Genomic DNA, 16,456 nt, shown 5'->3' on the forward strand with positions numbered 1-16,456 from the left:
GTCTTGAACCCGCGGGCTCAGACAATTCACTCACCTCAGCCTCCCAAAGGCACGGGATTATGGCTGAGTCACCAAACCCGGCTTGGGCCTCAGTTTTTATACATGCTGTCCTCTCTGCCCTCCCTTGACCCTTGCCCAGCAGTTAATGCCTGCCCATCCTTGGGTCCAGTGTCACCTCCTTGGGAAGCCTGCCTCTTCCATTTTCTCAGGGTTTTTTTTTTCTGTTGTATTTATCAAAGTTTACAATTATATTCTTAATCTGTGTCCCCAGTTCAACTATGAGTCTGTCCTGCTTGCCACCAAGAGCCCAAGCCTGGTACAAGTAGGTGTGCAGTGAATGTCTGCTAAATGAATCTGTGTGACCGGAACCTTTTGGGCCCCACATCAAGGTTGGACCCACAGCAGTTGTAAACTCACACAATCCCTGCCCTGAGTAGGTTAGGGACATCTATTTCTACCATCACTGGCCAGGTAAGGAACACCAGGTGGCCTTGGTCCCTCAGATTCCTGGTGTTGTCATCTGGGAAATGGTGTGATCATAATGATACTAGCCTCATCCAGTTAATGGCAAGATAAAACTGATGACGAGGACTGCTCTAGCTGGCCCAGATGACCTTGGGGCAGCGGAGAGGTCTGATTCATCCCTGTGGGGCCTGGCAACAGGGTGAGCTTCAGGAAATGACAGGCAAATCTCAGAGTTTGGGGGAATGAGCCTTTGTGAGTAGGCTGGTCCACAGGTTTGTGAGTAGGACTGGCTGAGTCCTGTGTAGGAAGCCCTACCCAAGTGGATTCTGACACCTCATGACAACCATACGGGAAGCATGATTATTAATAGGTCTGTGTTATATTTCATACATTCCTTCACTTACTAACTCAATAAATATTTGAGTGTCTATGTGTCTGGCATAGCAGACTTTGGAAATATAGGATAAACAAAGCAGATACAGCCCTGTTATTAGAAAGCTCATTGTCTAGTGGGGACTAACAATAGTAATAACCTCTCCTGAGGGCCTGCTGTGTACCTGCACCACATGCTCTATACTCATTCAAACCTCACAACAGCCCTACAAGTAAGGGACTCCCATCATAATACCCATGCTAGGGCTCAGAAAATTGAGGAAGGGAAAACGGGAGCCTGTTGCCCAGCACATCACAGTTCATAGCTTGAGGAACGAGGTCTCCACCACCGACGTTCTTAACCATGGTCTGTACTGCCTCTGGGTATGCCATCCTGCTTGTGAGTTCAAAGTCTTGCTGTGTGACAGCAAGTGCCCTTGGGCTCCAGTCTGAGCTCTGGGTCTGTCTGAACCTGCATGTGTGGGTCTGAAGCCAACTCCAGATCTACCCTTGGCTAATGATGCATTCTGTGGCAGGAGGAACGATGAGTTTGAGGTCTCTGGGGCTCAGGGGCCATGTCAGTTTTTTCTCCTGCCACAGGAGAAACTTCCCACAGATCCTCACCCAGATTGATAAATACTCATAAATGAGCAAGGATCTGCTCACGCCTGAGATTTGCAGTATCCTTGTTAGTCAGTCAGTCTTTCTTCCGAGATCTGAAAATAATGTGACACCCTAGGGAGATCAGGCAATAGCCTTCCCTTCTTCTCCTGAGGAGGGTCTGAAGCCAAGTCAGGGACCTCTTGTCCTGAAGGGGTAGGGGCCAGGAAGCTAGGCCCCCATGGATCCAACTGAAGCAGGTGGACGGACAATGACTAGATGGATGCATGGAATGATGGCCTGGTGGGAGGACAGGACTGCGATGAGCTATACTGGTCCAGCTCCATTCCCCATTATGGACACTCCTTCCTCCTACCTTTCTCTAACTCACCCCTAAACTTCCTCTTTGGGTAACAGCTGCTAAGCTCCTTCCCATTATCCTCCCAAGAGCGCTGGAGACATGAAAATCGGCGCTTGAACCGTTTCCCAGGTGGGAAACACTGAGGGTAGCAGTTGCCCTTGGTCACACAGCGAATACAGAACCCGAGCAGAAACCCGAGTCCACGGGACTCGCACTCCGGACTGTGCTCCCACGCGTCCGGTAGTCCCTATGCCCAGGTGGGACATTCCGCTCTCACATCACCCTCTTTTCACAACGGATCATCCCTTTCCCCCCCACAGAGCGGCAGTGGGCTAAGCCACGGTCTTCCCTACCTCTTGTCGCCGTGGGTCAGTCCACTCTGTCCCCACTTCCCCGCAGGACGTACAAGGTTCCTTCCGGGCTGCTGCCGACCCCGTGCGCTCACCTTTGGCCTTGCCTTTTCGCCACCGCCGGCGACTGCGGCTCTTCGACCCCTCTTTGGCCTTCTTCGAGGCCGAGGCCGAGGCCGCAGCGGCCCCGGCAGGCTCCATTCCCCCGGCTGACTCCATCAATTCTCCGCGGACCCCGCGCGGGGACCGATTCCAGCCGTCAGGCCCCGCCCGGAGGGCCAATCTTTGCTACACACTACCGCGGGCCCCACATCACCCAACCCCGGGCTTGCTCCTCTCTAGGTCCCGCCCTCTGAGTGATCCTGGACTCACTCCACCGCCGGACTCCGCCCTCCAGCCGCTAAGACTTAAGGCACGGCCCCGCCCCCTCGCAGGAGTTAAAGGGTCCGCGGCCAACAAAAATGCACCGAAAAACGTCCTTAGGGCAGGACTAGTGCGGAGCCCTGCGCAGACCATCCCAACAGGGAAGTCCAGTTCTCCTCACGTGCTGATGCACAGCCTCGCCATCCCACTTACCTTCTCACGCAGGGATCCCCTTGAACGCGCCCCGGCCCGCCCGCGGGAGGGGAAAAGCGGGAGGCCGCTGAGCCGCCGCCTGGGGGCAGGGGGCGGGCCAGGTCCTCGGGCTACTCAAAGCCGGGGCGGGGCGCCAGCACTGGGGGCTTGGCGGTGCCTGAGAGCCGTTGGAGGAGGAAGCCCCGCCTTCCCCCCACCCCCTTCTGTCTCTTAGTTCTGTTGCTCGCTTCTTGGGGTTCTCTCCCTCTGCCCTTTCCCTGTCCCCCAGAATTGGAGGGAGGAGGGAGGAAAGAGGGAGAATACTCGGCGCCTGCGCACTGGCTCCAGGTCGCAGGCCGGCCTGCAGAAAGCAGAATTGAGGGAACCACGCGTGCCTGGGAAAAAGCGGGAAACAGAGAGGCTCAAGGCTCGCGCGTGCGCACACAGCCAATGGCCGCCAAGGCGCCCGAGAGGGGTGGCCTCGCCGGCTGCGACGGTGTGGCGCTGGCGCCCCTCGAGACTGTGCTCTGGAGGCCCAGAGAAACGGCTCTTCATTCTCAGCGCTGGAAAACACAGGCCTCAAACCCTGTTTTGGCCCGTCGTCCCTCTTCTTCTCCCTTGAAGTATCCAACCCGTCCCAACACCGGGAGACTCAACACCCTCTTCTCCTGAGCTCCAGTGAGACAGTCCAGCCCTTCCAGGAAGGACAGGCCTCTAGGTGGAGAGACCACCATGGCCCACTCTCTGGACCCTGCTTCAGTATGAGGGCTGCCTGTTCCCCCTCCTCAGGCCACTTCAACGGGTAACCCTCAATGCCTATGGGTAAAACTCGTATTCCCCATACCAACATGGCAGGAGTGTTGAGGCTGGAGGATGAGAGGAGGAGGACCTGAGCACCACAGAACTGGAGCCTGCACCCCTTGGCACCCTGGCCTTCTTCGGAGGCACCCCAGGAAGAGCCAGAGAGGATGAGGGAGCACACTGGTGGTGATCCGGGAGTCTTGGGCCTGTCACTGTCTAATGATACTGCTCTTCCAGCTTTCCTCCCATCATCCCTGACCTTGCCTGGGACCTTGGTGTGCTCTCCCGCCCCCCCCCCCCCCACAGCCTCTCTCCCAGGCTCCTCCTTCCTGAGAGAACACAACCTGCAAGGCCATTCTGCCTGGTTGGACTGAATGTCCTCCATGGAGGGGGCCTGGCAGAGGAGCAAGTGTCTTCCTGGCAGCAGAGGATAGACCTGCTAAACTCAGTGATTTTGACCGCCCCGATTTTCTGTCTAGTCTGCATGGAAATTCCAGAAGGGTAAGGTCCCCATTCTGCATTGTATCACTGTTGCGTAGGCCCGTATCTGCCCCAGAGCTGGTGCCCAGTCAGTTTTGGGGGAGCAGATGAATGAATACTGAGAGGAGGGCAACTTTCCTGGTCTCCCAGTCTCTATCCCAGAGCGCTTTCCCACCTGTATCTGGTCTTCCCCAGATCCTTGGTGGGGAGACAGCCTGGTGCAGGGCAGAGAGTGAGACCCTGGCTTTAAATACTGGCTCTGCCACTTCTAACCGCACAGCCCTGTGCAAGATCCTTTACTTCTTTATCTTCCTGCCTCAGTGTCCTTGTCTATAAAATGGGGATGTTAATCTTTATTTCATAGGATTGTTGAAGGTTGACTGGAGCTAACCTGAAAAATGATAACTTTGTAATATTTCTTAAATGGATGAATAACTAACTGTTCCCCGGGAGGCTCCAGTTCCTCCAGGTTCAAACTCACCTGTGTTCTTGTAGTGTCTGTGATTCTTGGTGCTGGTTTTCTTCCTGTGTGGTGATGTTCCACTATATTCTGGCATCACTTCGTTATCAGATTTTCTTCTGAAGGCTTGCCTTACTCCCTGAGCGACTGTTCCACTTTCCATGGCTGGAGAGTCTGTCTCTGAAGACCCCACATCTGATTCTGAGTCAGAATCTGTGACCCATTCAAAAAGTGTCTTCCACTCTAGGGCCGACCGCTGTATGGATAGTTCCTGCAGTTTTGTTAGAAAACCCCGGTCAGTCAAAGATCCCTGCTTGGATTTGGCTCCCTGGACTGGAGTTGTTTGGTGGGCTGTAGGTACAGGGTCTGCCTGTTCAGGTGTTTCTTGAGATGTAGATTCAGCCTGAGCGGTTGGCCCCTTTTGGGGTCCTGGTTTAACCTGGGCTGTAGGGGTTGGTTCAGCTTCTTGTTGAGCTTGAGGTGGCTCTCCTGGCCCCAGTCCTGGCTGGGCTACACGTCTCTCTCCCAATTCTGGTTCCTGTTGAGTTGTAGAATCTTTTCCTAGCCCAGGTGCCTTCTGGGAGGCAGTTTCCTGCAGAGTGAACACCCTTTTGATGTGAGGTGATTGTTGTGGGGCAGGCTCCTGTGGGGCAAGAGATTCCTGCTGTGAAGCAGATTCATGTTGGGCTCTAGGTTCCTGCTGAGAGTCAGCTTCATGTTGGGCAAGGGGTTCCTGCTGGGTGAGGGGTCTTTGCTGTGATGCAAGCTTCTGCTGGGTGTTGGGTCCCTGCTGAGTCTCCCATTCTGGCTGGGCTGTGGGTGTCTTTTCTGGCTCAGGCTCTGCCTGGGTTATAGGCTTCTTGTGTAGCTCAGGTTTCCAATCCGGCCCAGATACTGATTTAGAATCTGGCTCCACTGTTACTTCTGTCATGGGGGATGTTGGTCTCCCAGACTTCATCCTTCTTGGCGTCCCCCCAGGCCTCCCTCTTCACAGATCTCTTACTGATTCCTCATGATGGCACCTTCTTTGCGTTCTACTCTTCCATCTTGGCCTGGTCTTCCTTTTTAAGGCATTTGGCAGTGGGCTGATCACTGCTGGCCCCTACCCCTGTGCCAAGTAATACACTCTGTGCCCCCTACCTTGGGGAGGGGGCGGGATCAGGAATGGGAGGCTGCTGTGTGCCTAGCACCCTCTTACAAGAGGGGAGGGGCTCGCTCTCTTATGTCATAAATAGGACCCCACCCCACTCACTACTCAGTTAAAATATTTCTTTTCATAAGGTAGGCATCCCAGTGTAGTCCTCTGGTTCATCTGAGTTGACAGAAGTCAGATTTTTCATCTGGATTGACAGAAGTCAGATTCTAGATGAACGTTTCTTTTTTTGTCTCCTGGTGTTTGAAGAAAAGGTCATGCGAGAGGCATTCTCTATAGTTGTAATAATTATTTTCCTCTTTATTCTGTCCTACAAATGGTTGCCAGTTTAATCTTCTTATATCGTCACTCTGATGATTTTACTCCCGTGCTAAAATATAATGTGATGTCCTCCCGTTTTTAGAGCTTGAAGCCCTTCTGAATGGCATTTTGAGATTCTCCACACCATTTGTCTAGCCCTGAACTATATGGTTCTGCCTGTGTATCTTCTGTACTAGTTGGAAACTCACAAAATACAATGACCATTGATGATGACAGTGGTGATGACGACGACGATGATGATGGTGATGATGATGATGATAATAATAGATACTGAAGGCCGCCTACGTGCCATGAAACTGCCAAGTTTTTTAAAACGATATTATCTTTAATAAGACCTTGTCTGATTCATTGCTATACTTCCTTTCTTTGCCCCACCTAGCTCTTACCCCAGAGAGATTTGCTGAATGAGTAAAAGATTAGCAAATTGGGCAGTGGAGAAGAAAGTGAGGGTCATGGTGGGGAGACATATATGTAGAATCTGGGTGGGGCTTGGAGTGAACAGGATGAAGTGGGTCATCTGGACTGAATGTTAGTTGGCAGACTCCATTTGAAAGAAACAATTTTGGCTGGGCTCGGTGGCTCAGCCTGTAATCTCAGCGCTTTGGGAGGCCAAGGTGAGTGGATTGTCTGAGTCTGCGGGTTGGAGACCTGCCTGGGCAACTTGGTGGACCTCATCTCTATAATAAATCAAAAATTAGCCAAGCGTGGTAGCGCGCGCCTGTAGTTCCAGCTACACGGAAGACTGAGGCAGAAGGATTGCCAGAGCCCAGCAGGTCGAGGCTCCAGTCTGGGTAACAGAGTGAGACTCCAATTCAAAAAAAAAAAGGAAACAGTTTGATCTATTACATTTTAAAATGTTTACTGACTTCTGTTTGCTACTTTGCTGATCGTATTTAAGGTCAAAGGAGACCAGCTAGGAAGCTGAGGTTTTCTGTATTCTTCCAGATAATTAAGCTTAAGCCTGGGTAAGGGAAGGGCACGGGAAAAGGCTGACAAGAGAAGAAAGATCTAGAGGAAGCAATAATCAAAATGATCTTGGGGGAAAATGCTCTTTGAGAGCACTGGAATGATTAGGGAATGAGTACTGGGAGTGGGAGAATGAGGTGGGAGAATAAGAGCATCCTCTAGGTGCACTCACTGACTTCTCGACTGAGAATGTTTTATTGGGAGAGTGAGTTGTCAGAGCTCCTACAAAGGCAGAGCAAAGCTTGCTAGCTGACATTGCTTGAGAAATTTCTGGCAGGCTCTGGAGTGCTCGTTTGGCTTCCTGTGGTGCCTTTGGTGCCTTTGGTGTCCTAGGGTGCAAATAAAGGGGAGAGGCCAGTGATGAAAACATTTTAAAAATGTAATCTTTATGAGAACTTTTAAATTATAAAAAGACTTATCCAGTGGAAAATAAAAAAAAAAAAACCCAGTAAAAAGTAAACAAACTCCTTCCACCTCAACGTCTGTAACCCACTTCCCAAAGCTAACCGCTGTTAATTTTTTTTTTTTTTTGAGTTGGAGTCTCATTCATTCACCCAGACTGGAGTGCAGTGGCCGCTCCCAGCCACCGCAGCCTCAACCTGCTGGGCTCCGGTGATCCTTCCGCCTCAGCCTTCCAAGTAGCCGGAATTACGGGCTTGCACTACCACGCCCGGCTGATTTTTTTTTTATTTATTGTAAAGATGAGGTCTCGCTGCCCAGGCGGCTCTCGAACCCACGGGCTCAGGCGATCCACTCACCTCAGCCTCCCAAAGGTACGGGATTACAGGCTGAGCCACCGAGCCCAACTTTTTTTTTTTTTTTTTTGAATTGGATTCTCACTCTGTCACCCAGACTGTAGTGCAGTGGCCGCTCCCAGCCACCACAGCCTCAACCTGCTGGGCTCCAGTGGTCCTTCCACCTCAGCCTTCCAAGGAGCTGGAACTACAAGCGCGGGCTACCACGCTAATTTTTGATTTATTGTAGAGATGAGGTCTCACCAAGTTGCCCAGGTGGGTCTCGAACCCGCGGGCTCAGGCAATCCACTCACCTCAGCCTCCCAAAGGTGCGGGATTACAGGCTGAGCCACTGAGCCCGGCTGGCATAGAAATATTATGGCTTACTTTAACAAAATGAGATTATACTATACATACATATTGCCTTGCTCTGTACCTTTAACAAGTCATTTATTATTGTGAAATATTATATACCCACAGAAATTCATAAAAACGTAAGTTTTTATGTACAATTTTTATGTACAAGTTTTTATGTACAATTCAATAAACAGTTATAAAGCAGATATTCATGAAATTACAACCTATGTTTAGAAGTAGAATATTGTCAGCAGCAGCCCTCCTTTTTTAATTACTACACTTCTCCCCCTCACAGAGGTAATCTGGACTTACTTTTATAGTAATAATTGACTTTCTTTTTAAATTGTTTTACCGTCTATGTATACATTCCTAAATAATTGTTTAATTTTAACTTTGAATGTTATATATTTGTTATGATCTGAACGTTTATGTATCCCTCAAATTCATATGCTGTAATCCTAACCCCCAAGGTGATGGTACCAAGAGGTGAGGTCTTTAGGAGATGAATAGGTCATGGGGGCAAAGCCCTCATGAGTGGGATCAGTACCCTTATAAAAGAGCCTGAGGGAGTTTGTTCACCCTTTCTGCCATGTGAAGTTAAAATGATAGAGTGAGCTGGGCTCGGTGGCTCAGCCTGTAATCCCGCGCCTTTGGGAGGCTGAGGTGAGTGGATTGCCTGAGTCCGCAGGTTCGAGACCCGCCTGGGCAACTTGGCGAGATCTCATCTCTGCAATAAATCAAAAAATCAGCCGGGCGTGGTAGCGCATGCCTGTAATTCTGGCTACTTGGAAGGCTGAGGCGGAAGGATCGCCGGAGCCCAGCAGGTCGAGGCTGCGGTGGCCGGGAGCGGCCACTGCACTCCAGTCTGGGCGACAGAGTGAGACTCCAACTCAAAAAAAATAAAAAAATAAAAAAAATAAAAAAATAAAATGATAGAGTGCTATCTATGAGGACACAGGTCCTCACTGGACATTGAATTTACCAGCACCTTGATCTTGTATGTCCCAACCTTTAGAACTGTGAGAAATAAACTTCTTTTGTTTAAAATCACCCTGTCTGTGGTTAAACATTTAAAAAATCTCTCTCTCTCCTCTCTGTCTCTCTCTCCTCTCTCTTCTCTCTCCTTTTGTTGTAGCACTCCAAACAGATTTAGTATATCAAATCATACTATAGCTATTCTCTCGTTTTTTAAAAATTCATTGTTTATTAGATTTATATATTTTGTAACAGATTTGTTGATGCTCACTGATATATAATATTCCTTTTTATTTATTTATTTATTTATTTTGTTGGAGTCTCACTGTTAACCCAGTGAGTGTAGTGGCATGCTTATGGCCACCACAGCCTCAACCTCCTGGGCTCAGATGATCCTTCCGTCTCAGCCTTCCAAGTAGCTGGAACTACAGGCGTGCACCACCATGTCTGGCTAATTATTATTATTTTTTGAGTCAGAGTCTCACTCTGTCACACAGGCTGGAATGCAGTGGCATGCTCATGGCCACCACAGCATCGACCTGCTAGGCTCAGGCAATCCTTCCACCTCAAGGAGCTGGAACTACAGGTGCGCACTACCATGCCCAGCTTATTTTTTTGATTTATTGTAGAGACGAGGTCTCACCAAGTTGCCCAGGCTGATTTTGAACCCCAGGGCTCAGGCAATCCTCTTGCCTCTGCCTCCCAAAGTACTGGGATTACCGATGTGAGCCACGGTGCCCGGCCTGATATATAATATAATTACCACAATTTATTGATCGTACTGTTGGTGGATGTTTGGTCAGTTTTCAGTTTGGGGAAATTATGAGCAATGCTGCTATGAAATTCTTGTACATGTCTCCTGGTTGATATAAGCATGCATTCCTTTTGAGTATACACTTAAGAGTGGAATTGCTTAGTCACAGAGTACACATAGCTTAAAACTTTAGTAAATAATTAATAGCACTTTTTCAAGGTGATTTACCAGTTTACACTCCTATTAGCGGCATATGAGTATTTCTCTGCTCTGCCAATGTTTGGTCTTACTAGACTTAAGAATTTTTTTTTCTCTTTACATGTGTTGACTTTTGTCACAGACTTAAACATTTTTACTAACCTATATCTCACTTTGGTTTTAATTCACATTTTCCCAGGTTCAGTGCCATTTCATATATCTGTTAGCTATTTGGAGTTGCTCATCTGTGAAGTGGCTAATCAAGTCTTTCTGTCTATTTGTTAGTTCTGCTTCTGTCTTCCTCTCTCTTATCTGTAAGAATTCTTTATATATTCTGCATACTAATCCTTTGTAGCTTATATATGTTGCAGATATCATCTCCTATTCTGTAGCTTGTTATTTTATTCTTTTAAACATTTAAAAAATCTCTCTCCTCTCTTTCTCTCCTATCTCTCTCTCCCTCTCTCCCTCTCTCCTTCTCTTCTCTCTCCTCTCTCTCTCTTATCTCTCTCTCTCTGACAGGGTCTCACTTTGTTGCCCAGGCCGGAGTGCAGTGGTGCAATGCTGTTTCACCGCAGCCTCTACCTCCTGGGCTTAAGTGATCCTTCCACCTCAGCCTCTTGAGTAGGTGGGACTACAGGCATGCAACACCATGCTCATCTAATTTTTTAATTTTTTGTGGAGACAAGGTCTCACTGTATTGCCCAGTATAGTCTCAAACTCCTGGTCCTAAGCAATCCTCCTATCTCAGCCTCCCAAAGTACTGGGATTACATGAATGAGCCACTGTGCCTGACCTATTTTTATAATTTGGATGATCAAAATTTCTTAACTTCAGTGAAGTCAGCTTTATTTACTCTTATACTTTATAGTTTGTACATTTTAAATCTTGTTTAATAAATTCTTTCTTACCTCTATGTCATAAAAACATTCTCTATATTTTCTTATTAATTTGTCTTTTTTTTTTGGGAAAGCAGGATTTATTGAGAGAACAAAAAAGCTCCCACAGTGGGAGGGTACCCAAAGGGGCTGCCCCTAATTTGTCTTTTAAATTTTGATCTATGATGTAAGAACTCAAGTATATAAAGAATAAATAAATAAAAATAAATATGTTTAGATCTGTAATCCGTTTGAAACTTATTTTCACAAAGGATGTGAAGGTTGGACCTTCTATGGCGGAGGGAAGTCATGGATGGAGTCCAAATTGTGCGGATTTTCCTGCAGCCGCTAGAAGCAGTCCTAATAAGGGAAGTGTGTTGGAGTTGGGGGTAGTAATAAAAATTTGTTGAAACTCTCATGAGTTGGAGTAAGTTAAGAATCATGCTATTGCTAAAATAAAGCCGATATCTCCAATACGATTATAAAGGATTGCTTGTAGGGCTGCTGTGTTTGCATCTGTTCGTCCATATCATCATCCGATGAGGAGGAAGGATATAATACCTACTCCTTCTCATCCAATAAAAAGTTGGAATAGGTTCTCCATGCCTTTTTACCACTATATATATATTATATATTTCCAGTTAACACATAACAATTTACCTCATTATTACTACTTATTTATTTAATTTAATTTATTTTTTTTTAAGTTAGAGTCTCACTCTGTTGCCTAGACTGGAGTGCAGTAGCACGCTCCCGGCCACCGCAGCCTCGACCTGCTGGGCTCCGGCGATCCTTCCGCCTCAGCCTTCCAAGTAGCTGGAACTACAGGCGCATGCTACCACGCCTGGCTAATTTTTGATTTATTATAGAGATGAGGTCTCACCATGTTGCCCCAGCGGGTCTCGAACCTGCGGGCTGAGGCAATCCACTCATCTCAGCCTCCCAAAGTGCTGGGATTACAGGCTGAGCCACTGAACCTGGCCATTACTTAGTTGTTTTAGAGTCAGGGTCTTGCTGTGTTGCCTGGGATGGTCTTGAATCCCTGACTTCAAGGGATCTTCCCACCTTAGCCTTTTGAGTAGCCGGGACTACAGGGGTATGCCACCATGCCTAGTCAATTTTTTATTTTTAGTATGTATATTTTAAAAGAGATAGTGAGAGAGGAGGTAGCTAGAAAACAACTAGGCAGACAGGGCAGTTCCAAAGTAACAAACTGGGAGATGTCTCAGCAGATGGTAGACAACTCAGCAGACAGACAGGACAGGTCCCCCAGTAACAAAGTAAGACTTCCTGCTGCTGAGATTGAAAAACAACCATCATTTCAATTTTAGGGCTATATAAGGACCAGGTTTTAGTTCCAAATCAACAACCCCCTGGTGTCTTCTCCCATTGTGGGAACCTTTTTGTTCTCTCAGTAAATCCTGCTTACTCACTCTCTGGCCATCCATGTCCCTCATTTTTCTTGGACATGAGACAAGCACCCAGACCTGAAGAGATGCAGAAGATCGATGGAACTGTAGAACTGCGCACCCCTGAGGCTGGCTTGCCAGCTGATGGAGCTGGCAGAACTGTGAGAGCTGCTGGTATAAGACGAGACTCTGAAGCTAAGACACTTCTGGAGACTGCAAAACTCTCCTGGCTTGGCTTGCCAGCCCATTAGAGCTAACACTCCTGGAGCTAGGCTTGCCAGCCCATTGAGCTGACACTCTTTGGGGCTCAGCTGGCTAACTCATTGAGCTGACACTCTCAAAGCCCAGGCTGATCTGAAAAGTCCATATCAGTAGGGTCTCGCTAAGTTGTCCATACTGGTCTCAAACTCCAGGTCTCTAGTTGTCCTCCTAACTCAGCCTTCTGAGTAGCTGGGATTACAGGTATGAACCATACTGTGCCTGATTTATCTCGTTATTTTTGACAACTGCAGATTTGCCCAAGTCACCTTTGATGAACAATTTCCCCCACTTATTTGTTGACACAAATGCTGCTTGTACATATGTATTTTTGAGCATCCATGCCAGTATTCTATAGTTGAGGTTTCCTAAAGTGAGATTACTGAGTCAAAACTTTACTCATTTAAAATTCTGATAGGTACTACCAAGTTTTTTTTTTTTTACCATGGTCAACAGTGTATAAAGATCCTAATTTCTTCCATTCTTGATATTATAATAATACCCAATCAGTTTGACATTTGCCAGCTTACTTTTTACATGACAGAAATTGTTAGACTAAACCAAACATGGTGACTTGTTCCTGTAATCCCAGCTACTTGGGAGGCTGAGGTGGGAATATTGCTTGAACCCCGAAGTTTGAGATCAGCCTGGGCAACATAGCAAGACCCTGTCTCAAAAAACAAAAACAGAATACTCCCCCCCCCAAAAAACTGCTAAACTGCTAGACTAGGAAGGAGTCAAGTTCTGTTTAACACTGACGCTGGTGTTATCTTCAGAGATCAACCATCGGGTCTCCAATAGCGTCATCTATCTCCACTTTGATAAGCAATGAGGTTTTAAAATCTAAGAATTTGGTTAAATCTTTCTAGTATGAGGAGAATTGTATTCTGGTTTTCTTGCTCTTTCTATTTCCCCACAAGTTGACACTGAGTAGAAAGGGCTGAGATGTGTGCTTATCTTCGTCTTCATTTCACCTTGCTTGTCTAATCTCAATGCTTGCTTCATACCTAGTGATTCAAACCAGAGTGACTCTGGTTTAAAGAAAGTTGTTCGCTTGAAACTTACTTGTTTTCTTCACATTGTCCTTGAAATGATCACAGGGACACCGCTTCTTTGGCAGCCTGGGCACTGTCATGAGTTTTCTTTTAGGGGCTCTCAGGAACCAATCTGAAATAAGTGTTGCTGCTTAAATGGGAGAGTTAGTATGTTAAGAGCAGGGAGTAGGGCAGGGGCTTGCCATTTTCTGTGTCTTCCTCTTCTTTCATACTACATGGGGTGGGGAAAGAAGTCAACACAGAATAGTGGAGATACCCAGCTATTTGAATACTAGGATTTCTGAGTTCTAATCTTTTTCCTGACCTATATGGGTAAGGATGTGGTGGCAGTTTTGGAGGGGGTATCAGAGTATCACTGGGGAGATCAAAGAATGAGGAGTAAGACCTAGGTGTCTGCCTTTTAGTGTCTGCTTTACCTTAGGCAAGCCATTTGCCTCTATTTCAGTCTTTCCTGTGAGTAAAATAAGACTGAGAATAGAATACAGGAAGCTTTTAGAAGGCCAGGAAAAAGTAAAAAGCCTCTTGGAATGTAGCCCTGAGTTCTTTGGGCAAGGGGGAAAGGGAACAGCCTTAGACTGGCTTAGCTCACCCTTAAACCTTGGAGAGTTCAGCTCTTGCTTGAGACTCAGGAAGAAAGCAGTTACTGGTACTGGATGTGGTGGGATGGCGGGGGGTGGGGAATGGGTAAGATCAGCTGAGATAACATCTGTACTGCACAAGGGAGAGAGCTGGGGTCACAGTGGTGCCAAATGTTATTGATGCCGAGTTACTGACCTTTGCACTCACATTCTTGGCCGCCTTCCTGGAGCCATCTCCCAGAAACCTGGCCCTGGTCCCTGTGGCCTCTGGCGACCCCTGTAGGAAGGAAACCAGTCACTTACAGCCCTGGAAAGTAAAGGGCCTAACAGAAATTCTCCTAGCATTTTGCACCCTAGATCAGTACAATTCCATTTCTCCTCCTTTTGTATTTCAGAGACCTAGGTTACTTCAAGAGAAGAGTATTTAATGAATAAGGAATGGAGGTTTAAAATCTGGCCTGGAGAAATGCTTAGCTCAAGGTAGATGGAGAAGAAAGAATGGATTCTAGATTGAAGAGAGGACAAACAGTAGGGGTTTATTGAAAGCTCACACTCTCCCCATACCCCACATTAAAATTCTCATGTCTTAAGGAGTGAGCACAAGGAGGAGATTATTCCATAAACCAAGATTTTTTTTTTTTTGAGTTGGAGTCTCACTCCGTCACCCAGACTGGAGTGCAGTGGCACACTCATGGCCATCCCAACCTCGACCTGCTGGGCTCTGGCAATCCTTCCGCCTCAGCCTTCCAAGTAGCTGGAACTACCGGCGCATGCTACCACACCTGGCTCATTTTTTATTTTATTGTAGAGGCGAGTTCTTGCTGAGTTGCCCAGGCTGGTCTTGAACCTGCAGACTCAGGCAATCCACTCTCCTTGGCCTCCCAAAGTGCTGGTATTACAGGCTGAGCCACCGAGACCAGCCAAACCAAGATTTTTTTTTTTTTTTTTTTTTTTTTTGAGTTGGAGACTTGCTCTGTCGCCCAGGAGCGGCCACTGCAGCTTCGACCTGCTGGGCTCCTGCGATCCTCTCGCCTCAGCCTTCCAAGTAGCTGGAACTACAGGCGCGTGCAACCACACCCGGCTAATTTTTTGATTTATTGTAGAGATGAGGTCTCACCAAGTTGCCCAGGCAGGTCTTGAACCCGCGGGCTCAGTCAATCCACTCACCTCAGCCTCCCAAAGGCACAGGATTACAGGCTGAGCCACTGAGCCCAGCTTATCTCCATTTTTATACTAAAAATATTATTTATAACAATCAAGAATGATGGTTTGTAGACTTGAGATTCTCAAGATAGAACTGGGCCCAGATGACACCTCTTTTTTATTTTTTCCCCCAGTTGGAGTCTCACTCTGTTGCCCAGGCTGGAGTGCAGTGGCACGCCCACGGCTACCGAAGCCTCGATGTGCTGGGCTCAGATGATCATTCTGCTTCAGCTTTCTGAGTAGCTGTAACTACAGGCATGTGCTACCACTCCCAGTTAATTTTTTGATTTATTGTAGAGACGAAGTCTCACCAAGTTGCCCAGGCTGGTCTCGAACCCCTGGTCTCAGACAATCCTCTCACCTCCGCCTCCCAAAGTGCTGAGATTACAGGCTGAGCCACCACGCCCAGCCGACACCTCTTTTGTATAGTAGTTTCTGATATTCCCTGTCAGAATTATTTATGCCTTTATATGGTTCCCATTGTATTTGAATGCAGTTCTATTATTGCAGTGTAATAGTTTGTTGTTTGAAATCTTTTGTGGACTGAATTGTGTACCCAATTCACATGTTGAAGTCCTAACCCCCAGTATCTCAAAATGACTGTATTTGGAGGCAGGGCTTTTAAGGGTATGAGTACATTAAAATGAGGCTGTTTTGGTGGGCCCTAATCCAGTCTGACTGGTGTTCTTATAGAAAGAGAGATTTGGATACAAAAAGACTCCAGGGATGTGTGTGCACAGAGGAACACCTTGTAAGAACATAGCAAGAAAGCAGGTGTTATGGACTCAATATTTCCCCCCCAAATTCATATGTTGAAATCCTAACTCCCAATATGATAGTATTAGGAGTTGGGGCCTTTGGGAGGTAATTAGGTCATGAAAGTAGAGCCCTTGAGCCGGGCACAGTAGCTCACACCTATAATCCCAGCACTTTGGGAGGCCAAGGTGAGCCCACGGGTTTGAGACCAATCTGGGCAACTTGGCGAGACCGCATCTCTACAATAAATCGAAAAATTAGCTGGTTGTGGTAGCGCGTGCCTGTAGTTCCATCTACTTGGAAGGCTGAGGTGGAAGGATGTGGAGGCTGTGGTGGCCATGAGCATGCCATTGCACTCCAGCCTGGGTGGCAGAGTGAGACTTCAACCCAAAAAAAAAAAAAAAAAAAGAAAGAAAG

General features: G+C 47.4%; 2 protein-coding genes across 2 annotated transcripts in view; both read right to left on the reverse strand.

Annotated features, from left to right (window-relative positions):
- LIPE (lipase E, hormone sensitive type) overlaps nt 1-2,400 on the reverse strand; it is a 22,803-nt gene extending 20,403 nt beyond the window's left edge. The window contains exon 1 of the mRNA XM_021714682.1: nt 2,244-2,400. Coding sequence (XP_021570357.1) covers nt 2,244-2,367 — 124 coding nt within the window. The 5' untranslated portion in view covers nt 2,368-2,400. The remainder of the gene's footprint in view (nt 1-2,243) is intronic.
- A 4,362-nt stretch (nt 2,401-6,762) lies between these two features.
- CXCL17 (C-X-C motif chemokine ligand 17) overlaps nt 6,763-16,456 on the reverse strand; it is an 18,302-nt gene continuing 8,608 nt past the window's right edge. Inside the window, exons 2-4 of the mRNA XM_008062435.1 lie at nt 14,277-14,357; nt 13,513-13,614; nt 6,763-7,203 (exon numbers count right to left, since the gene is read on the reverse strand). Coding sequence (XP_008060626.1) covers nt 7,130-7,203; nt 13,513-13,614; nt 14,277-14,357 — 257 coding nt within the window. The 3' untranslated portion in view covers nt 6,763-7,129. The remainder of the gene's footprint in view (nt 7,204-13,512; nt 13,615-14,276; nt 14,358-16,456) is intronic.

Source organism: Carlito syrichta, unplaced genomic scaffold (genome assembly GCF_000164805.1).
Source record: "Carlito syrichta isolate Samal-C Ts95f unplaced genomic scaffold, Tarsius_syrichta-2.0.1 Scaffold305703, whole genome shotgun sequence".
Taxonomy (NCBI): domain Eukaryota; kingdom Metazoa; phylum Chordata; class Mammalia; order Primates; family Tarsiidae; genus Carlito; species Carlito syrichta.